A 23,828-nucleotide genomic window follows, 5' to 3' on the forward strand; every position below is an offset into this window, starting at 1 on the left:
GGATATTGATTTTGGTGCTGATTTTGGTGGTAGCAATTTTGGATGTTGAAGATCTCAATGTTTTCATGTTTTCTTCAGCTATTAGGTCCCTTCATATCTCTTTCCTTTTGAGATTATATTTATGATGTAAGGCATTGGCCCCTTGGGTGGTTGGTTCTTAGGTTTTTGTCTGTTTGTTGGCTTTGTGTTGGCTCTAGATTTTTATTTTCTTAATGCTTTTTCTTCTGCAGCATTATTTTCTTAAGAGATTCTAGATCCCCCTCAATAAATGATTGTAAGGGTTTTGGGGACCCTTCAAAACTTGTAAGGGTAGCAATTTGGATGTTGAAGATCTCAATGTTTGCATGTTTTCTTCAACTATTAGGTCCTTGTGGATCTCTTTCCTTTTGAGATCATATTTATGATGTAAGGCATTGGCCTCTTGGGCAATTGGTTCTTAAGTTGTTGTTTGTTTGTTGGCTCTGGATTGTTGTTTTCTCAATGCTTTCTCTTTCACAACATTTTTTTCTTAAGAAATTCTAGACCCCCCTCAATATATGATTGTAAGGGTTTTGGGGGCCCTTCAAAAATTTCTTTTCACTTAATTAGAAAGTTTAAATTACTTGAAATTTTATAATTATTTAGAATCAATTATTATTTTGATGTTTATTGAAGATAAAAGTAGTAATCATGATTCAAATTTATTTTAAGATTTTAGATGATGGTTAGTTTATTGAAATTATATTGTGGGTATATCTCAGATTTTTATCTCATGTCTTGAGTTTACTTGAATTATATATCTATACTAGCTAATTCAAATTTCTGTTTACTACTTGCAATTGCATCTTGTCCCACCATCATGCAAAATTCACTAAGAATCCTTTGTTTGCTTATAACACATGATGAACTTATCCACATCAATATACACACACATGACCAAATAATTTTATAATGCAACTTTTTTCCTATCAATATTTGACTTACAAGGGATTCAAATGCATATCTTTCCAAACATATCATCAACAACAAAGACTCATTCCCTTATTTATAAATTTTCCCTTGGTTTTGAAAGGGCACAAATAAAAGTTAGAACCATAGCTTGTGGTTTTCTTAGAATTTTGATCTAAGTTTGTTTTTAAGTTATCACCGTCATTCTTAGAATTTTGATTATAGTTTGATTTTTTTATGAGTACCCAATTGAAGTGCTATGGATCATTATCCTTGATTGAATTCCAAAAATTATATAGTGAAGTCTACAAGCTCCAAAGGATGAGCATATGCTCTTTATCATCCACTACTTCAATGTACCATCAAGAATATGTGTAGACATTTAAGAGAGGCCTTGAAATGTGAAGGTTATGATATCTTAAGGGAATGACCTTGGAATACCTTGACCATATGATGCGCGAACAACTTAATGTAGGAAAACCCCTTTACTCAAACATTCCCTACCATTGGAGGTGCATGTCTAGATGTGCAATGTGCAAGTGAAGAGTCTCATAGCACAAGGAGAATCAGCTCACAAGAGAAGAGAATCCCATCCCTGTCAAGATTCTGAATAGTCATTATAAAACTGTTTTGATAAAGGTTTGTAACAAAACTGCCATTCATACCATTCCCAGCGCACATGAGGGGCTTTATTGTAATAAACCTGTTGCATCTGACAAAAGGTATAGAATTGAGATTTAGTTGGGGCAGATGCACACAAAAAGTTGTTTATAAGTATCACCAATATCATGGCCACAACATTGTTTTTGTACTCTTCAAATGTAAATGTAAAAATCGTTGGAGAGAAATAAACCCAGGTGTAACCTAAATGGCCAAACCCATCATATTTGAAACTAGCATTCTAATAATCCTGATCACTGCACTTGATAATAGAGTCAAGAGAAGAGGGCCGTTGGAGAGAAGGCTGTCCTAAACATATAGGATATCGCATTTTGTTTTTTGTATCTTGATGATGTATCAAGAAATGTGATTTGAATCAACTGATATACAACTTTTCTACAATTTTAATTTATAATGTTCCTAATTTGCATAGTATAGGGCACAAACCTTTTTCAAACAATGTACTAAATTCTTGTTATCTGAATGTGAATATCAACTTTCATATCATATTAGTTCCACTTCCACAATTCTCATTATTAAAACATCTATTAAGTTTATCATTCTCTTGCCACTGCTGAATGTCAGGGATTTGTGCCTAATAGTAACGCTTCTAGACTATTGTGTGCCCATTTCTTGCTGTTTCTTGTATCAAAGGGACTATAACTAGTTCAGATCATGATTCCAGTACAAAATGTCATCTTCATAGGAGAATTTGAAGAGAAAATATCAATCGATAACTTCCATGTATAGAGGTGTAATTCTTCTCATAAACATCTCGAACTTGATTTTCTGTGTATCTTCAAAATCTCCTTTACTTCATTTCATGTTGATACTCTTAGCTTCGAAAAGGATAATTTCTTGCTTAGAGTCAAAATCGTTTGAAACTCTCTTTTATGGGCAAGATACCCTTCATGTTATGGGGAGCTGTTTTCCTACCCATCACTAGTGTTGAAAATATCTAGGCATGCATATGTATTATGTAGAGAGGTCAAGTATGAAGGAAACGATGAGTTTTTCAATGATGGGACTTAATCAAACATTCCTCCAAATATGAATTCCTTATAGGCACTTTGAATATATGACTTCAGATGGAACCAATTGCAGTCTCCATTTTCTTCCTAGTCAGCAGCCCTGGCTATTCCTGACTGGTTTAGACTTTTATTATCACTTGATATTTGTTATTGAAGCAGCTTTGTGTCTTTATTTCTCTTTTGCATAGATCTAAAAGATTTAATATGAAGCCACTATCAGCTAGGCATTTACACTAGTGGTATGGTATCATAATTTTTTGCCAAAAAAGGAGAGAGTTTCATCTCCATGTTTGTAGCTTAAAACCATGTGAACTTTTGCAGATTCTTAATTTTCTATAGAGCTGATATTATATACTCTATCTAATATACAGGATGACACTTCTACTAGGCCCACCAGCATGTGGGAAGACAACCTTGCTCCTAGCCCTTGCAGGAAAATTGGATCCAGATTTGAAGGTTATACTTAAGAAAAAGTTCTGTAACTTGATTGTCATGTAATTTCAATGATTTCGGACTTGGATAGTTTATGCTAATAGATTAGTTTATGGAATATCCATTATTCTACTACACTAGATGCTGAATGTTTTTGCAGCAGATGACAGGAGACATCTCATACAATGGACTCAAGCTCTATGAATTTGTTCCTCAGAAGACAGCAGCTTATATCAGTCAAAATGATTTGCATATTGCTGAAATGACAGTGAGAGAAACACTCGATTTTGCAGCTAGATGCCAAGGAGTTGGCACCAAACAAGGTATATAGGACTTCTATTCCCGACTTTACTGTGCTTTCAACTTTGGTCTTTATAAAATAGCTGAAATATCAGTTCCATAAACAATGATGGACAATTAATTTCTAGCATTGGATTCTATGTGCTTATGAACTTTTGTATTATCTGTAGAACTATTACTGGAAATCGGAAAAAGAGAGAAAAAAGCTGGGATTCTTCCAGAAGCAGACATAGACACATATATGAAAGTCAGTGAAATGCTGAATTTATAATAGATTTTAAAACTAAAGTTCATGATTTACTGTTGTTCTTTTTATAACCTACTTCTTCAATTGATCATTCACAGGCAACTGCAATTAAGGGTTTGAAGGAGAGCCTTCAAACAGATTACATAATAAAGGTAAGTACATTTCTTCTTTACCTAGGATCTTCTCTTTGCACATTGAGCTTTCATTCATATATTTATCAAGAGAAGCTTGCAACTTTGGCATGGTTTGCTCATCCAATCTGAGATTCATCTCTAATCAGTCAATCATATTGAAAAATTTTAAAATTGTATTGATTCTTATTCTGTTTCTGTTTTCACTGTACATCGCTGTGAGAATTCTATAATTGAGAGGATGGAGGTAATAGAACTCACATTGTAGCCTGAACTAGACATGAAAGAAAATTCAGTACATGGATAAGCAAGTTAAAGAACTCCCAGAGCATCTCAATATAGAGATGCATATTAATCACTAAAATAAATAAAATGTCTAACCAACCAAGCCTGTACCTTGTTTTTTCAACTAAGCTTTGATGGTCATGTTGAAAAATCTCCCTACTTTTGTCGTAGGTTCTTGACTTAGACATCTGTTCAGAGATTATGGTTGGTGATGCCATGATAAGAGGAATCTCAGGTGGACAGAAAAAACGAGTAACAACTGGTATTAAGTTGATTCTAATTTGGAAAAATAGCTTTTAAACACTAGATTCCTTATTCATTACTTTGCACATTTGAGTGTAAGCTACTCTTTGACAATTTCTGTGCAGGGGAAATGATTGTTTCTCCAATAAAAACTCTACTCATGGATGAGATATCAAATGGCTTGGACAGCTCCACCACTTTTCACATCATGAAGTGTCTTCAACAGTTTGCACACATTATGCAAGCTACAGTACTTGTATCACTTCTCCAGCCAGCACCTGAAACGTATGATCTCTTTGATGACATTATCTTAATGGCAGAAGGGCAGATTATATATCATGGTCCTCGTGAATATGTGCTCGATTTTTTTGAATATTGTGGGTTCAAATGTCCAGAAAGGAAAGGTGTTGCAGACTTTATGCAGGAGGTAGACAATTGACTGCCTTCATACTTTTTATTCATGATCTGGCTTTCTATATAAAGGCATTGACACAGAATTTTGCAAGGAGCTGAACATGCTCACCCCAACAAAATTAACTTATGTTTTGCATGTAATCATAGGTTATTTCCCTAAAGGACCAAGAACAGTTCTGGTTTAACCAGGAAATTCCCTACACATATGTTTCTCCAGAACAGTTCCAACAGAAATTCAAACAGCACCATGTTGGACAGAAGCTAACACAGGAACTTGAGACACCCGTTTTCAAGTCTGAAGCAGGTGAAGCTGGTCTGTCCTTCAACAAATACTCGCTCACAAAATGGGAACTGTTCAAGGCATGCTTTGCTAGAGAGTTGTTACTAATGAAGCGGAACTCATTTGTCTATGTCTTCAAGGCAACACAGGTAAAATTTAATCATACCAAGACACATTTTTACTCTAGGATGTCATGCCTTGTGGGCCCTCTCTAGCTGGTGGTTGTTAACTTTTTCCTTAAAAATTGTTTACTATTAATAGTCTACTTCCCCTTGCAGCTTTTTTTGCTTGCAATTATCACAATGACAGTATTCCTTCGCACACGCATGGAAGTAGATCTATCACATGCAAATAGTTACCAAGGTGTACTGTTCTTCACACTGATAGTCATGATGTTCAATGGATTTTCTGAGCTGTCATTCACACTTGCTCGAATTCCAGTATTCTTCAAACAAAGAGATCTTTACTTCTACCCGGCATGGGCTTATGCCATTCCAGGATTTGTTCTGAAGGTTCCAATTTCATTTTTTGAGTCACTTATGTGGACCTCGATGACTTATTATGTGATTGGATATGCTCCTGAAGCTGGCAGGTCAGTATTGCTCATACCTTTGGTTAGTATTGTTCATACCTTTGGTTTCAAACAGTTGATTGAGGGAAAAATCATGGTTATAGAAACCATATTAAAATAGTTATTTCCCTTCGTAAGCAAGAATTTAACATTTTTCAACAATTCTTTTTAGAAGCACATGATTTATTTGCATTTTTAATTTTCCATTTTAAAAATTTTGCACCAAACAAGCAGCATGGGATAGCAGATAGAATTGAATGAGACAACAGACAGGAAACGTAGCTTTATATATATGTAAGTTTTTGATATTGAGAATTTTCCTACATTTTGGAATTCCAGTTTCTTACATAAATCATAGGACGAATTCAAACTTGTTTCCTAGACAATGATTGAAATTCAATCCGTCTGTGGCAAAAGCCAAAAGAGGTGGATGGCCCATGGAACCTATGCGAATGGGCTACAAAATAATATTAAGGATTTTATACCCAACATTAATAAACAATAAAGAAAGAAACTAAAAAGAGCAAAAAGAGAACTAACCTTTACATTATCTCAAATTTCACTTTCAGCAGAAACTGCTCTTCCTTTGACAAAGGTGCTGAAATTTCATAACTGCTGCATCTTGCGTCATTACTTAAACACAATCTCTTTCTCAAGTTCCTTAGATCTTACATGTGTCTTCCAGATATTCTTTGCAACCCCTAAATTGTCCATCCTTACCAACTTAATCCTCTCCACTTTCCTATGGATATCGTTAGATCTTGTTTTATGTCCTTCAGAGTAATTGATAATGAGGGGGGCAATCAGTTTAATTTACATCAGGGGAAGGCTACAACTCTATCCTGGCATCCGTCAGCACCAACTTCTTTTGTGAGAGGTCTTCCTTTTCCATGGTTGTATTATTTGTTGCATACATCACTATCATTTTCACAGTTTGGGCTTCACCTGCACTGGATTCACCCCTCATTAACCAAACAGTTTAATTATTGTGATTGGCAGCCTCATTTTGAATCTTCATTTCACCCACTAGTGTTATTTTTATAGCATCCTAAATTGTAGGCACCTTGATAGGTGTACAATTTATGCTTGATTGGCATCCATTTCAGTGTGTTTTTCATCTTCCATGCATTTGAATCTTCTAATTAATGAGGGCCCTTAATTCTCAGTGTGCCCCCTTTAATTATTTTGTTCAAACATTATCTTTTGTGCACATAGGCCCCATTACGATGTGTTAACTATTCACATGTTTCCCCTTTTCACACCCCAAAATTTGGCACACATTTCTTGAATCCTTATCTTAAAATTGACCTATGATTCATAATTGATCCATTTTTGCCTCAATAAGGGTGACCTATTTGGATCGTGTCATAAATTTTGCAACCCTATCATCAAAAGTCACTCTTCTCATGCTAAGCTAGGCCCAAATTTAAATTGAAGTTCAGTAATGTGAATTTAATTGGGATTCTAAATTCAAAGTATTGTGATTTTAAGTGGGCTTGTAAGTTCAAACATTGGCCCACAGCAAATCTTGACCCCGAAATGCCTGGAGAGGTATAAATGCAAAGCTATCTCCTCATTTTGGGATCTAAGCAATAAAGAAGCGATAGGAGGTCAAGAGAAGGTGAATCCATCTAAGCATTCAAGCAATCAAGCATCCAAGAAGTGATCAAGTTATTCAAGCAACCAATCATGGAGTATATGGAGTAATGTCTAGATCCTCTCATGTGTGAAGGCATTTACGTTCTTCCTATCCTAAATCCAAGGTCAAGACTAAATCAAGACGCTTTTCATACATCTTCATGAGCCATCCAGCACTTGTGAATTTATAACATTTACAAAGCCTTTTTTACTACCAACTTGCTTCTTTCTTTTATGCACTTACATTCCAATTTCAAGGTTAATTCCTATAGAGGGGTTTGATTACGTAACGTTCCTGTTATTAAGTAAAATAAGATATGAAATTTTGTATTTGGAGTCCCAATCAATTTATTTATATCTCGTGCTCATTTTTAATTTTTGCCCTAGGTGTCAGTTTTGTCATGTCGGTACTTGTCATGCACTCTCAAGAGTTCTCCAAAGGGGTATTTATGATCGGTGTGTAGGTAGTAATTCTCATTCAACTTGAATTATTTTATTGTATAGAGAACTCTAGTTGGAGTTCTGTTTTGCTTTGCCATTTCGAAAGTGAAAGATCTTCCTTGTTTGGCTAACACAATTTTGGTGGGGTTGATCCCTCACCCTAATCTTCTTTACTCTCTTGTTTTGGATCTATAAAATCTAAAGCACTACCATTGTTTGAAACTCTATAAAGGACAGATAGTTGTTGGCAAAATATTTCTATCATTGTGTTATGTGATTCTGAATCCTGAATTAAGGAGGCTCTACAAGCTATTATTGAGGAGTCTCGACACCAATCGCCAAAAGTCTATTGTTATTTTGTAGACTTTTGCAAGGCTTTTGACTCTATTCCTTGTGAGTCTCTTTGCCAGTGTCTTAGTGACATTGGGATTTTTGCGACTCTCTTGGTTGCTGTCATGATATTATATGAGAGGGTGATTGGTAGATTTATAACTTCTCAGGGGTTCTCTAACTCAATCGAGAGCACCATCAAGGCTTCGCTCTCTCCCCTACCTTATTTGGCATTTATACTTGTTGGCTCCTAATTTAATAGATTTAAAATTAACCAAAACACCAGACCAATACATCTAAGGCTAGCAAATTCTTATGATGGATGCACTCGACTACAATCTTGGGCCAACTATAAGGCACAACTCCTTCTTCACTTTAGGCTCTGCAAGACCTTAGCGGGTAAACCTTGAGGTTTTGATATATGATACCAGTGTGAAAACATAAAATTTGAACCTATTAATAGCAGATGAAACCCTTATTTCTTCTGATACTTATGCAATAACATAGGAATAAAATAGCTACAAATCATAAAATATGAACTCATAAGCTAAGTGAGGGTTAATTCCTTTTAGTCCTTCAACATTTAAAGGAAAAAACATTTGATTAACGATGTTGATTTCAGCAGGACCCCAAATATGCAGCAGTAAAAACAAGTGATCCTGTGGCTGATCAGTGCCTTATCTATTGGGCATAAGCTAAGTCAAAACACACACATGGATACCTAAGATATACTCATATATTCAGGATATCTAATCTATCCATTCACCTTGTAAATAGACATCTATCTTCATAAAAACTCTCACTACTTATTGAATATCCTCTTGGTGAAACCTGCAACCCTATCAAGATAAATAAGCATTTACCTGGCTGTTTGTTCCAATAGCAAACCTATCCAGACATACAATCTTAAGGGATTGCAAATAAGTTTAAGTTCTTTGTTCTTCAACATAAAACATTGCAGACAACAGAGGCCTAAAATGAGAATTTGAATGAAACTAAAGAGATTCTTGCTCATTTGTATTCATTTCCTTGAAATTATACATTCATATGCATAAAATTAAAACATAGAAATGCCTAACAAATCAGAACTAGCTATGTTATCTTCGTTACTGCTGTTCATACAAGAGAAATATCTGCTAAAGAATTTGGTGGAATCACAGTTATGGATCCAACAATGTGGTTTCATACTGAAAATTGCCAACCCCCTACAAATGAGAAAGAAAAAGAATGATATTGAAGAGGATGAATTCCTGGATTTGTTCTGTGTTTGACATGTGTCCACTTGGAAAACCTCCATCTACAAATGCAAAACATCTTTCTACTCTCTCTCTATAACTGCACATTAGATCCTCACTCATTTTGCTTCCCAAAAGCATAAAATATCTTCAACTTTTGATGGAAAAACATAACTGATTTTAATGCCAAGTCTGAGATCAAGGCAAAGGCAAAAATCAGTTAAATAACCTCTAGAGGCAAGATAAACTTTTCAGAATCCATTTTCTTCACATTCAGGCTTCAACAAACTTTCATATCTGCCCTCCAACCAATTTTGATGCTCAATGATGAATTCTACCCATTCTACTGAGAATGCCTTGAAAAATACAAATCTGCTTATAGACTAAACCATTGAACATTTGTGCAAATTCTGACCCCATATTCAGAAAATTCATCTCCTCCTAGTTCCAATGGTATATTAGAGTCCATATTTTGGTTCAATTTTGCCCCTCTGGCAACCATTTGAGAAATTGACCCAAGACTATAAAATAAACAATTTAAAATGAAATTGAAAAAACTTAAACATTTCTACAGTCTAAACTATAGAAAATCATCATTTAAAACCAAATTTTTAAATGGAGATTGAACGCCCAAAACATTTGAATTAAAATATTCATTAATTCATTATATCTCCTTATACCTCCCTTGACCATTCATACGATGCCACTTGTTAGATTTTGATTCGCTCACGTCATTCAACAGGCCCCACAATTCCTAATAGATTTTAAGGTTTTTTGGAGGTTGCCATGTCTCCACTGGCAAAACCTCCCATTTTCAGGTGGTGACATGGCAACCCATCAAAATCCGGCCATTTTTTGGCATCTCCTCTATCTAGTGCATTTGGTCAAAATTGACTTTGATCTCCATGCTAGTTGGCCACAACGAGCCCCTCATCAGCTTCTAGCGCTTCAAAAGCGCATGTCTTAAAGACATTTAGGTTTATGTGTAAGATTGTATTTGAAGACCTAAAAGTTTCTTCACCCACCCAATGTGGGATTAAAAGTTTGGATGTGGATGGAAAGACGCCAGCCTTCATAACTAGTTATTTGTGAGGTGTCTGACAGGATGATATACTAATCTCAGGTAGAGATATATGCCATCTCTGATGATGTGGAATTGTATATGCAACTTCTCTAATATATGAGCCATCTCTAATATACCGATAATGGCTTATGCTCTTCGATTACATGTCATCTCTAATATTTAAATGCATTGCCTACACCAGTAGTTTCTGTCACAACCTTCTATGCTCTATAACTGAGCACTTCCACAAAGGGAAAATGTAAGTTCATAAAATACCAATTCTTTTCTACTTCTTGGTGAGTCGATTTGACTTGTAAATGCTTTGGAACATCAAAGGATGCAGGTGGGAAGATGCCAACCTTCATAACCTCTTTTTCAACTTCACGCAAAGAGTGTGAATCGGGGATCTTGTAGCTGCTCCTTTTCAGCAGCTTGGTTTGACCATATTTTCATTAAATGCCTCCAATGTGAGTTGTCATCCTATAGTCACCTCCCCTACTTTGGCTGTGATTTTCATGTTGAACTTTGTGTAAGCTGCCTTTGTCCCAATCTCCCTTTCATGTTTCAGCTTAGCGCACCAAGGAAGACAAATCCCCAATAGTGGTCAGCAAGCTTGTCAATTGGCCCACACACTCTATTTTCACCTCTTTCAACCTACTAAATCAACCTATGTCTTCTGGCAGCTCCCTTATTCCAGTATGACTGGAATTGAGCACTCTCAAGGATGCTTAATTTGTTCTTGCCGACTCATCCTCATAGCGAGCCATTTGTGCCTTTGGTTTATGCCTTTGTTGGAAACATTGAGGACCAAGACCCTTTCAATTTTGAAGATGGAGTGGGAGCTACTTCCGCCTTTGTATTTGTGATGGGTGTTCTATTGCTTGTGACCGTTGTCTATATGGATTCTCTCCCCTCATGCTATGGGCGTCATTTCTCTTGAACTTGGGATGCTCCTTCTGCTGAAGGACAAATACAATGTCACCAGTCACGGTGTTCGGTGCTTCATCTGCTTCTCCAGGGAATGTGATCCTTTGACCATTTTGCATTCCTTTTTCCACATGTACTTCGAGCACATCAAATTTAGCATATGGACTGGATAACTAATGTGGCATGATAAAGTTCCATTCCTAGTTCAAAAACATCTCATCTTATCGTCAGTCACATTTAATGTTTCTGTAAATTCGTCTAACAAACATTGATGAACCCAAGTAACCAACAACTCCACAGAGTATGCCCAAACCAAGGCAAAACATAAGAGTATAGCCAAAATAGAAGCTTGTTTGGAAAAATCAAGACATCTTTGTTTTCATCTAGTAATAATATATGGAATAGAGATAGACATAAACCACTGTTGATGCAGCTAAGAAGAAGGATGTCCGTTGTCAATGATAGTTCTCCACATTTAGCAAAAAGCATGTTCCAAAATGATGTAAAAACAAAATACATCTCCATGAATATACTTCCAAATGGAAGCAAACCACCCATTATTGACACCACTGAAGGAGTGAGATACCATTTATTCTCAAGAATTGGCTGAGGAATACTGTTCACTCAACAAGGATTATTTGAAGCCGTACTCCAATTCCTTCCTACAATTGTTCCCAAAAATGCTAAAGGGAAAGAAATGAAAGCCATATTACAAAAACCACCACCGTGGTGCTAAAAGGAATAGCAGCCAGTGACCCTTTAAAAATAGTACAATGTTCAACGCAAAACCAATTCCAAAGCACAAGAAAGGAAAAAGAAACATAGTAAGGACCATTGATTTCACCCAATGCTTCTCATCATTCCGCGAGTAAAGGCTTCCACTCACATGACCTGAGATAAATGATGTAAGGGCATAGCAGACAATGAAAGTTGTAACAATCGCTTCACAACCAACATAGAGCATGCCAATAATTGCCACCATAATGACAAGATGCACAAGCATAAAAAGTTGTGCACCAATACCCACCAATGCTGACAACAATACTAGATTTCTTGGTGTATGGAAAACATGCCCATGAACAAGCTTCCATCCTGATTCTTCACTTCCATCTCTTTCCAAGGTTTCTAGATCATCATCTTCACAGGCATATTTTGCATAGTCGTTCCTCAATGTGCGCATCATAATCATAAAGACTAAACTAGCGAGAAAAATAATCATCATGAAGGAGTTGAAGATTGAGAACCAATGAATCATTGCAATATTCCACATTTGAACATGTTGGCATTGGACAAACATGGCTTCATGGGCTTATACTAAACATCCCACCTTGCTACCTTTTCATCTTTGAATGATGTGCACCTGTATTGAAAAATCATAATGATTAGAATCACTATAACCCTTTTAGTTTAGAAAACTTTAATCCCCAATGCATCTTACCATTCTACTACTATTTTAGTCGGGCCCTAAAGTGGGTCTGACTAAAAAAAAATCTGTTTTCAAATAACTAACATTCCAAACTGATCTGATGAACATCTAATTATGACTGAAAACCATCCAATCACTAATTCAACCTTTAATCACTCATTTCTCTTCTTGCAACTTGTCAACTTTGTGCCAAGAAGTCCTTTGACTGGCTTTCAAATTGACAAAAACACTTGACCAGGCTCTGAAATCAAACATACTGATTCTTTGTTCTACATACTCTTACCCTGTCAATTCTTGTCTCATGACGAATTCTCAATCAAAATATATTGACTGTCAAGGTTGCCCTCTCAGAACTACCTGCAAGAAAACGTGTTAGAAAACAATAAAACACATTTTGTTTTGGCTTCAAAAACTAGGCAAATTGATACTTGGGGGCACGAAAATTGGGGCATTGGTTCACTGCCACAAGGACAATATAAATCTGCAATTAGGGCTCATGATGTATAACAAGACGCAATTGGTGAATGGTCAAAGTGAGCCACTCAAATTTGCAGGACTAGAAACACTGGTAGAAAGGTGTTTTTCTCAAATGGAATGGACCTGGGAAAGTGTGTAGACGGATTCATCAAGACTTGCAAACTAGCACACTTAAATAATTTTTAGAGTAGAACATAGTGGTGCGACCCATTCAATCTCACCTATCACAAATTCAGAGATACGACATCATGAACAGGGTTACCGACAAATCTACCTTTCTTGACACTAGTAAAATATCATAAATTGCATCTGGAATCAAGTTCAAAAACTAATCAAACGGATTCGTCATAAGCTCAAAATTGAAACATAGTAAGTCACTGATCTCTAGAATGCAATGCAAAAGGAATTTTATCATTTTGGTCAACTGGGTCAAAATTATAACAAGTCAAACAAGGCCTCTGGAATTCAAAACAATTTGCATCAGCATGACAACAATAAATGACCAACTTTGAGGGATTCAAAACCTAGTCAAAACATATTGAAATGACTCAAAATCTTAAACATAGGTTCTTTAATATGGACATTGAATACTCCCGAAGTGGCGAGTCATGAAACATAACTGGGTGCGAGATATTTAATTGCAAACATAGCCTCCTGTCACTATTTGACACTGGCAAAATTGCATATTTGGACATCACTCAAGATGGAACTTCATAGAATGACTCAGAATAGTGATTTATCTTCATGGGATGAGTGGTTATGTTAAATGCAATGTGTTAGAAATATTAAACACCTCTTAGGCCTCAATAGGACAGCCAAGTACACTTGCATTAAAAAGCACTTATAGGACTTGATTTTTCAATGGTACTCAAAATCAAGGCTTCAATTTTGAGTCCCAACAATACTAATGAGCTAAAGACCTTCCTCTATGAGTTCTCACTCCATAGCGATGGTTGCCTCTTGTACTAGGTTGTGATCTCCTTTCTTTTCTTTGCAGATGATGTGGTTCTTTTGGCTTCTTCTTTGGAGGTCCTTCAGCAAATTCTTGATTGTTTGGCCTCCTTCTATGACTTGAGACAATTGTGAACATGGAGAAGACACGAGTGATGGTCTTTAATTGTCTAAAAATCTCTCATGTTCACTTCTATTTTCAGGTCATGAGATTAAGATCGCTTCCTCTTACACTTATCTCATGGTTAAGTTCTCTAGTCCTCACTTCAGTATGAGACCTACCATGTAACCTAGAGTCAATAAGGGGCTCATCTCCCTAGCTATGCTTGAGAGACAGTGCTTTAGACATCACTTTTAGGACACCACGTCCAAGTTGTCGCTCCTGGACTCCTTGGTTAGACCGACGATGCTCGACAATTGTGTTGTGTGGGGGACCTTGTTAGGATAAAACATGGACAGAAATAAAAACTACATGCAAATATAACCAATAACAAAAAAAATAATAGATCACATAGAAACGAACACAAGGCACCAAGATTTAACGTGATTCACCCAATCCTTGGGCTATGTCCACCAAACAGCAAGTCCGATCTTACAACCTGATTACAGTCCATAATCCCATACAGCTCAATACCGCCGCAAGAAGCAATTTCCCATCACAACATGATGAAAAATACCTAACCCTAAACCCTTTTATACAAGTATTTTATCCATTTTAGGGTTAAAACATGTCGGCCATATGTCAGCCATAATATGTTGGCTACAACATCAGCCACGGCCCAAAAAAAAATTTTGGGGCGATGCCCCAAACCCCACTAATTATGAAGTATGTACAATACTTTCCTGATCAGTCACCATAATCTAATAGACCTCTCTCCTAGACACAAACTAGACCTTGATTGAGAGAGCTCCAATCCTTCTCCTTTGGCACACCATTAGATGTCATCAATCTACTCCTTACAACATTATTTTGCAAGAGTTCAATGTTCATCCCTTCAGGCTTGGTGTTATCTTTGACTTCGTCTAGTTCCTTCACCCTCTTCAGGGTTTTGCGGATTCTATTGATGGGCACCATAGATACTCTTACTTGGCCTACTATTTGTCTACAACTATTGATGGGGCTAACCCTGCTAGTAGAGCCAGATATTGTACTCCTAGGCTTCTACTTTGTTGAGCTCAATTGGGATCACTGTTGATTGCCTCCCTCCCTTCCAATACTCTCTAGATGTTGTCGTCCACCTCCTTCTCTCATAGCACAAGTTGAACGAATATGTGAGATTGGATATCTATAGAAAGTACATAGTCACAAGCTGGTGCAACCCTTTGGGTTGCCTCCGGTTGAGGATGGCCTTCTATTCTAAGCACTTTCGGACATTCAAGATGGTGTCATTATGCACCCTTTCTACCTCTCTCAGCGTTGGAGTCATCCTCTCTATATCTCCTTGGGTTCCTTCCATGTCCACTCCCACCAGCTTCACATTCGGAATAACCACCAAATTGATAGAGATGACTGGATTTTCCGACTTTGCACCTTGATTGAGGTTGAGATTCATTCACTTTATCTTCTAATGCCCCACCTATTATGAGATCAAAGGGAGGTTCCACTACCTATTTAGAGAAAGGAGGTCTCTTTTGTCACTCTTCAGCTATGTCAACTAGAGATGCCTTTATTTGTAACTCCAAGAGGACATGCAGCTTTGCAATCATCCCTTGTAGGATCTATTCCCCCTAGACCAAGCTTCTAATCAGCTTATGACTTCCGTTTTTTTGCCTCTGTCTCCTTCCCAAGGAAAGAAGCAGTCGTTGGATCCTCCCACTTCCATTTCTAATCACACTAGGTTTCTAAGACCTCGCAGTGGTTCTACTAAACTGTGGTACTCTACTTCCAATGGTAATCTAAGACGGTCTAGAGCTCACCCTCACCCTTGACCTTATCCTTCGATGATGGACTTTTTCCTGCTTAGGAAGGACCTTTAGTCTTCCTTTATGGGTCCTTTCCTTTCTTGTTTGTTCCTTTTTCGGTCACCGTTTGAGTCTCATACTATTGGTTAATGTGTTTGATGTAGGCTTTCAGTCCCTTAAACCCCTTTTGTGGACTCTTGTTGGACATTGATAAATTTATCTTATCTTATGTGACTCATGTCAATTATTCATTTATAGGAGGAAGAATTCCAATCCTGCATGATCAAGGATGACATTCAAGTTCTAGAACTTCGACTGTAGCATTGAAGATGCCCATTTTAAGTGACCCAATTTAAGGCATTCAAGGTTTAGGACTTTAAAAAATCATATTTCAATCCAAAAAATCCAAGAGCATGGCCAAGGGAAGTTCTATATGAAGAAATTCTAGAATAATATAATCATCAATAGAGGATCCCAAATTAGAAATTTCCAAGCAAGTACATGGAAGGATGCAACTATTCAAGCACAGATAGTTCCAAAAGGAGTATTCAAAGTTGGATGTGGGTTATGAAATGATGCATTTAGAAAAGACCTGAGCCTACATGACACCCAACATGCTAACAAGGTGCCTAGTCATGTCTACTAGCTAGTCAAAGATCCCCAAGTCAAAGTTCATTGCATATAAGGAAGGGAATCAAGAATAACCTATTCAAGGAGGACAAAGAATTTAATGCGTAGTGCATTCATGTTGTCTCACTTTCTTGTTGAATGGACACGCATAGTGGGTATTTATAACCCCACTAATGAAGCAATTTTCTCTTTATTGGTTTGTGGACACGTGCATGAATTATAGACTCTTTCTTCTTTCCCAAACCCTAATCAGGACTAAGGTGGAAGAATTTGGGCCATCGATCATTGTTTTGATCTGGGCCACCTTTTGTATTTGGGGACCTCTATAAAGGCCTCATTTCTCATTTGTAAGCAATGGAACTTTTAGATTGTTGCTAACATCTATTAAGACAACAAAATTATCATTAGATTTTGATGATTATTTGATGCATCTTAGTGCTTGCTTGGTTTGATAATTCCCTCATTTAAGTTAGATTGGTTTCATAACTGGGATGATTTCAATAGAGAATGTGATGGTGTTTTGATGACTTTCTTGGTTCATACTTTTGACAGTTTACTAATTACAAGTTGTGGTGCAAAGTTAGCTTGAATCCCATCTCTATGTATGCTTAACTTCTATCCTTCACGAGCATTGTACATTCTGATGGTGTTCGTGGTGGTATGAAAATAATGTGCATAACCCCTTAAAGATTACATCAATTCTTGCATAGCTGCAGTTTATCTTGGCAAAGTGAAACTTGGTTGTTTGGGATTTTGTCCATCAAAGAATTATTTGTTGTCATTACCCTTATGAGTAAAGTAGAATTCCTAAACCCTTCTCCTTTACTTTCTATATATTTCTGAAAATCCAAAACAAAGTACCCTATTGCAAAATATTTCAATAGCCCCCATCTAGTATGGTTTGAAATCAATCTAAGAAATGCAAATGTAAGGCCCCTTGTGATATTCAACAAATCACATCAACCATTGAGCTTATTCACAGTCAAGACTTGACACATAACAAACCTTGGAGTTTGGTGTGCGATCTTCCACAATCTTAGCATGTAAATTACTTTGATCAAGAGAGGATAAAATATTTTGGTGTTTGTTCTACTTTTTGGTGAATCATAAAACGTACATCAACACTTTCCAAACTCTTTCCTCCTCTAAGACACCTCATAATGTTTTGATTCCCTTTGCCCAACCTATTTGTAGCCTAAGGGAGGAACTCAGTCTAAAGAACAATTAAATTTTGTAAACACAATGATTTCTCTTTCCATATAAAAGATCTTATTGTAATTAGTTTAGATGAAGATACTCTTGATGATTATATTAATGTTAATGATGCGAATGATGTTGATCCTGGTGATTCTAATGACATGTATGAGGTTATTGAAATAAATCATGAACTATGTGCTAAATTTTCATTAATGGTATCCCTAGCTCCTTGTAACAAACAAAGTGATTCATCATTAGAACATGGTCCTTGTTTGCAATTCAATAGCTACATTTTTTGCTCTCAACAATCCACCTATTTTACTTTGTATATCTTCCCTGAGCAATGATAATTGAGAAAGGGGGTAAAATGGTACACTTGACTAGATCCTCTTGTTTAGTGAGATCTATTGTTTTCGCTTGTTCATACTATGCTTCCCCCATTATGTCTTTCATTTTACATGCTTTGTCTCAATTTCTTTAGGCAACCCTTGTTACTCCATTGTCGCAAGGTGATAAAGGAATTGACCTATTATGATATTCCTCAATTTTTATCTCTTTTTTGTGTTGTATACATGTTATGTTGCACATGTGCTATTGTTGTAAATGTGCCTTTGTGTTGTCTATTTGAGGACAAAGCATAGTGATGACAGCCATCATTCTTTTTGGTCTTTGCAATTTTGACCCAAAAAGTTTTTTTTTTAATTTTTCTTATGTGATCTTCCATTGTGTTCATAGTTCAACAACCTTTACAAGATGATATCAATTCATTATGCTATACTTCTTGATATACATGAGTTATCATATGATCATACTAACCCAAGAGTTAGTAAATCCCTTTTGTGCTCTTTGCCATGCATTTATTTCCCTTGATTTGGTCTTGTTCGGGGGCAAGTCATAGTGGAAACATGCTTATCTTTTGGGTGTATACTACCTTAAAGCTATTTCTCTCATTAAGGTACACACAATTGCTTTAACATGGGGGCATACACTACTCTTTGTTACACATTATGCACAATTGCAGATTGCTTCGCAAGTAATCTCCTTTTAGTTGATTTCTCAAGAAGATAATGTGCTCCTTGGAATTATACATTTATGCCCCTCTGCATTATTTTCTCTTGTGCATTATTTTATGCCTCTATGCATTATTTGGCCAATTTCGTTGCAAATGGGTTGACTAGCATAGTGCAGTTTGCTAGATTATCAATTTCATCTTTTGCACTTATCTCTTCATTTGCATGACCCATAGTAAGTTTACCTTTTTAGGCTAGTTTGGTCATGTTCTCTCTCTCTTTTATGGATGTTTCATCTTGGTTTAAGATTGATGAGGACCTAAGTCACTTCGGGGCTTGGTGTTTTCCTTGTCTCTTTTATCTTGATGAGATATTTTTCCTATGTTGTCAGCATTATTTAATGTGAGTATGTGCATAAAATCATACTCCACTAAAGTGGGGGTTAAATGCAGCAACCTAAATTGTAAGCACCTTGTTAAGGTGTACAATGTATGCTTAATTGGCATCCATTTTAGTGTCTTTTCATTCTTCCATGCATTTGAGCCTTCAATTAATGAGTTCCCTTAACTATAGGTGTGCCCCTTTTAATTATTTCATGCAAAAGTTATCTTTTGTGCACATAGGCCCTATTACCCCATGTGGTCAATTTCACACTTTTCCCCTTTTCACACCCTAGTTTGGCACACATTTTCAGAATCCTTGTCTTAAAATTGGCCCCAAATGAAAATATGAACATTTTTTGCCTTGCCAAGGGGCAACCTTGTTACATCCCAATTTTTGCCCTAATTTCTTTTTAAAAGATAATCGTTGTGATCATGTGAAATGAATATAGTTTATAGCCGTTGTGTTCATGTGAAATGAATATAGTTCATAGCTGTTGTGTTCATGTGAAATGAATATAGTTTATAGCCATTGTGTTCATGTGAAAATGAATATAGGTTATAGCCAAAATGAATATAATTTTTCTTTAACCATTGTTCAATAAGTTATTATGTATGATGAAATTCCTAACAATATTATTTAATTATGAAATTGACGTTTTGGCGAGAATGATTGTTTTTGAAGGTTTCAGGATAAAGACTTGAAAAAGAGGGGAAGCATTACGAAATAAGGTCATACGGAAATGGAATGATCATATGATATAGTTATCAGGAATATCAGGGTTGATCAAAAGTTGCCATGGCAGGACTGTTAAAGCTTGACAACAAATAACAAAGTGGGAATTTACATGAGCTAAAAATAATATAAGACTTAAAAAAAAAACTAAATAAGAAAATTCTTACCTTATTTAATAGTAAATCATTTAATAATATATCATTATTTTGATTAAAATCATAATTAAATATTTTAAAGTGGCACTATTATATTAGATCTATAATACAATAATGTCACCTTATTTATACTTAATTATAATTTAACCAAAATAATAATACAACATTAAAATTTATATTAGCAAAACCTTTATCCACCTCTTGTTCCAACTTTTCGTATTCCAATCGATGGAATTTCAAAACGTAATGCATTCTTGTAATGGCGGAAGATGTAAAGCCGTGCATATGAATTTATATGTTGTCTTGTCGTTTTGGGGAGACAAGAAGAGACATCCGCCTATTCACGTTCTTGCCTTGGTTTGAGTTTTTGTTTTCTCTGTAACCCGAGCTAGTGCATGAAGAAGTCTCTCTCTCTGCTATGAGTAGCCAGCCTTGGGTCTTCCACCCAAATATCCATCAACCTCTCTGATCAGTCTCCAACGTATTGCTTTAAGATCTGATTCCATTACAAAGCATTCAACAGTATTTACGTGAAGCATCCTTGCATACAGTTTGAGCTACGAACTTCAGTGTGGGCTGTAGACTTCCTCAATCCGAACGCACAAGTATACTACAAACAAGTAAGAGTGAACTGAAAACGTTTCCATTTTCTTTCATACGATTCATTTTTCCATCTCATTTCCTGTCCTCTTTTCTAAGCCGAGTTGAATCATTGTGAATAAGATAAATATACAGATTGAGTCATATTTCATCACTTGTGCTTATCACGTAGTTGTTCAACAATAACAGTGAGCAGTGTCTTAGACTGAGTTGATAAAGAAATTAATAAAACCTCTGATCTCTTTTATTGTCTGACTCTGCCTCAATGATATTTTTTTCTTATGTGAAAATTATACCAATATCAATCCATGACATAAAACTGTGAAGTTATGTTTTAAACTGTTCTGTATAAATCCATAAAAACCAGTAATAAAGATCAAGTCTGAATACTGAGGAAGATTTGAGTAGGTAGAACCAAAATCTTATAATTAAGATGTAATAGATTCAGGCACTGAGGAATCACCGATCTAACGATCTGCTGATGATGAAAAGTGTAGATGAATCTGTCACAAGATAAATAAGAAAGGTTATCAGTAATTGTTATCAAATATATAATCCGATTTAGCTCATGTAAAACCCACTTTGAAGAATTAATTGTCAAGCTGAGCGGTGGAGAGCGGGTTATAGAAACCCACCTCTGAAATCCCTGGCCAGGGCGATAAAAGGGCGAACATGCCACAACAAAATGATCATGTTGTTGTCCTGATACTTCAACTATTCAATCAAATAGTTGTTGGGACCTCAACTCACCTGAGTACTCCGATGACTGTATCGATGAACATCCCAAGCCTGACTTCAAGGTAGGGAGGGCTGTTCTATTTATTTAGAACTTGTGGGGATAAGTAAAAAGGTCCGTGGTTGGGAGGTTAAGCCTATGTTAATGCTTCTCCTCTCTCCAAAGTCAGAGCTTGGTCAATTAATTGGAAAAGTCTTTCAAGTAAATCAGTACGTATCTTTGTTTCATTTTTTCTTTATTTCTATCATTGATAGATTCTTCCCTGTAATTAGATGTTTTATAAATTGATTCTTAAAGTAGAATAGATATAGTTTCCTGTCAATAATTTAGAATAAATTTGATATTCAGTAATGAAATTAGATGTAAAATTTTAGGTTAACTTCAGTATTAGTTTAGATATTTCTTATCAGTTGAATTGTAATTGTAGAATAATTTGATGTTACATATGGAGGTAGAGTACTCTGATGTTACAAACTTGCACAAAGTAGATAGTAATTTGTTTTGCCCTGTTGTCTTGCAATTTGTCACCACAAAATGGAGGTAGTAGTACGAAACTTTTTCAACTTAGTTCCACATTTCTTTGAGACAATTCATTATTTAATTGACAAACATTGATCAACCAATTGACCCCAATTCACATAATGAATATTGAAGACTTTCATCAATTCCTTTTCGTTTTTCATTTTTTTTAAAGCCTATGCTTTCAAATTCCTTATTTGCATTTTCAAGTGTTCATTTAGTTTTTTTTTAGATTTTTGTTTTGTTCAATCTCTTGCTTTTGGTTTTCCCTTCGATTCAGCATATCTTAGGGCTTAATCGGACTTGGTAATCAAAAGATATGATTATTTAAGTGCCCAAAAGTGGACTCTCCAAGCACAATTGCATATTTAAAATATGAATGTTATATTTCATAGTTGAGTTTCACTTTTTGAAAAATATAACATAAATTCATGTTATGTTATGTTTCTAAGTTACTCCATCACTTAAGTGACTATAGTACACTTTGTGCTATATTTTATGTTGAGTTGTTTTTAAATTTTTCACTTAAGTGACTTTATCACTATATAGTTCTAATTTAATGTTGAGTTTTACTTTATGTTTTATTTTAAAACATCTAAGTAAAATATTATATTTTGTATAATATTTGCACAAAATATATAAACCATATAGTGTAAGTATTATATTTGACCCCTTTAAGTGATATTAACTCAAGAATCAATTAGACAAATGCTAAATTAGTCACTTAAGTTGTGTGAACTCAATAACATGTCTTATTTACATGTTTACATGCAAATGCACTTGTACAGTGTGATTTTGGCTTGAAAATACATGTGGTTGACATACTAAAGCATATTTAAATATGTAATGGACTTCCAAGAGTCCAATTTACATTAAAACTCCCATCTATATCCAAAGGAGGTCATATGTAATAGGACTTGGAGAGAGTGACTTTCTCTAGGAAGCCAAGTTGTGGACTGACACAAATAAAACATTGTATTTTTTTAAAATATGTAATGGGCCTTATAGAGTGTGATTTTGCCCTACAAACACATGTAATAACTCTCCAAGACCCTAATTTTCCACTCTTGAGCCAAAAATGCCCAAGTGAATATCATTTTATGCATATTAAAATATGTAAGAGGGCCAGAAGAGTGTGATTTCACCCAGCACATGCATCTCTTTCCAAACGTTACATGTAATACCTCCTTTAGAAAGTGATTTGCACTTCCAGCCCACATATATGTTCATTTTAAATATGCAAATGCATTCCTAGATTCCAACTATGCATTTGAATGCATGTAAATGCTATCATAGTCCACGTTTTTGCTCATTTCTTGTCAAAATGTCTCACGCATATGCAGCAAAAGGGCAAGTTTTGACCAAAAAAGCCCAGAAAATTGCATTTCCAGCCCATGCATTTGCATTTGGAGGTGTTTTGGAGTTTGAATGCAGGATTTGGCATGTGAGGATCATGTTTTTCACCAAGAACAGCAAAAACGACTTGTTTATGTGCACATGAGGGGCACATTTTTTTCCCAAAAATGCCCAATAATATGAATAATGCAAAAATGGTTTACATCTCAAGGGTTTGCTAACTTGCATTTTGCCTTCTACATGCAAAAATGCCCATGTATTTGCAACTTTGAATTGGTCAAAAGCCATTAAGTTGTTGCATGCATTTGTACTTGGAGAACCCAATTTTGGAGAAGACTTGTTCATTTTGACTTCTCTTTCCTCCATTTCTAGCTCATTGAGCTCCAAGTAAGTAGATGATTCAACTTTGCTAATATTTCTTGCTTGCTTTGCTATTATGTTGCATTATTTGGCTAGTTTTTATCTATTTATTCAAAGGCATGCCATATCTTTTGCATTTTTTCTTTAAATAAGTCAAAGTTTTCTAATTACAAATGCTTGAAAACCCTCCAAACTCAAAAAATGAAATTGCATGTAGAAGACCATCTTGAAGTTTGTC

At 35.7% G+C, this 23,828-nt stretch overlaps 1 protein-coding gene and 1 pseudogene across 1 annotated transcript in view; one reads left to right on the plus strand and one right to left on the minus strand.

Annotated features, from left to right (window-relative positions):
- Positions 1 to 3,235: 3,235 nt before the first annotated feature.
- Positions 3,236 to 23,828, plus strand: part of LOC149528286 (ABC transporter G family member 35-like) — a 39,767-nt gene continuing 19,174 nt past the window's right edge. Inside the window, exons 1-7 of the mRNA XM_089809765.1 lie at positions 3,236 to 3,373; positions 3,521 to 3,597; positions 3,696 to 3,749; positions 4,185 to 4,275; positions 4,382 to 4,683; positions 4,818 to 5,099; positions 5,229 to 5,542. Coding sequence (XP_089665891.1) covers positions 3,313 to 3,373; positions 3,521 to 3,597; positions 3,696 to 3,749; positions 4,185 to 4,275; positions 4,382 to 4,683; positions 4,818 to 5,099; positions 5,229 to 5,542 — 1,181 coding nt within the window. The 5' untranslated portion in view covers positions 3,236 to 3,312. The remainder of the gene's footprint in view (positions 3,374 to 3,520; positions 3,598 to 3,695; positions 3,750 to 4,184; positions 4,276 to 4,381; positions 4,684 to 4,817; positions 5,100 to 5,228; positions 5,543 to 23,828) is intronic.
- Positions 11,324 to 12,425, minus strand: LOC149528287 (transmembrane 9 superfamily member 1 pseudogene; annotated as a pseudogene).

This window comes from Cupressus sempervirens, chromosome 11, assembly GCF_028749045.1.
Source record: "Cupressus sempervirens isolate cs-2001-9-10 chromosome 11, ASM2874904v1, whole genome shotgun sequence".
Classification (NCBI taxonomy): Eukaryota; Viridiplantae; Streptophyta; class Pinopsida; order Cupressales; family Cupressaceae; genus Cupressus; species Cupressus sempervirens.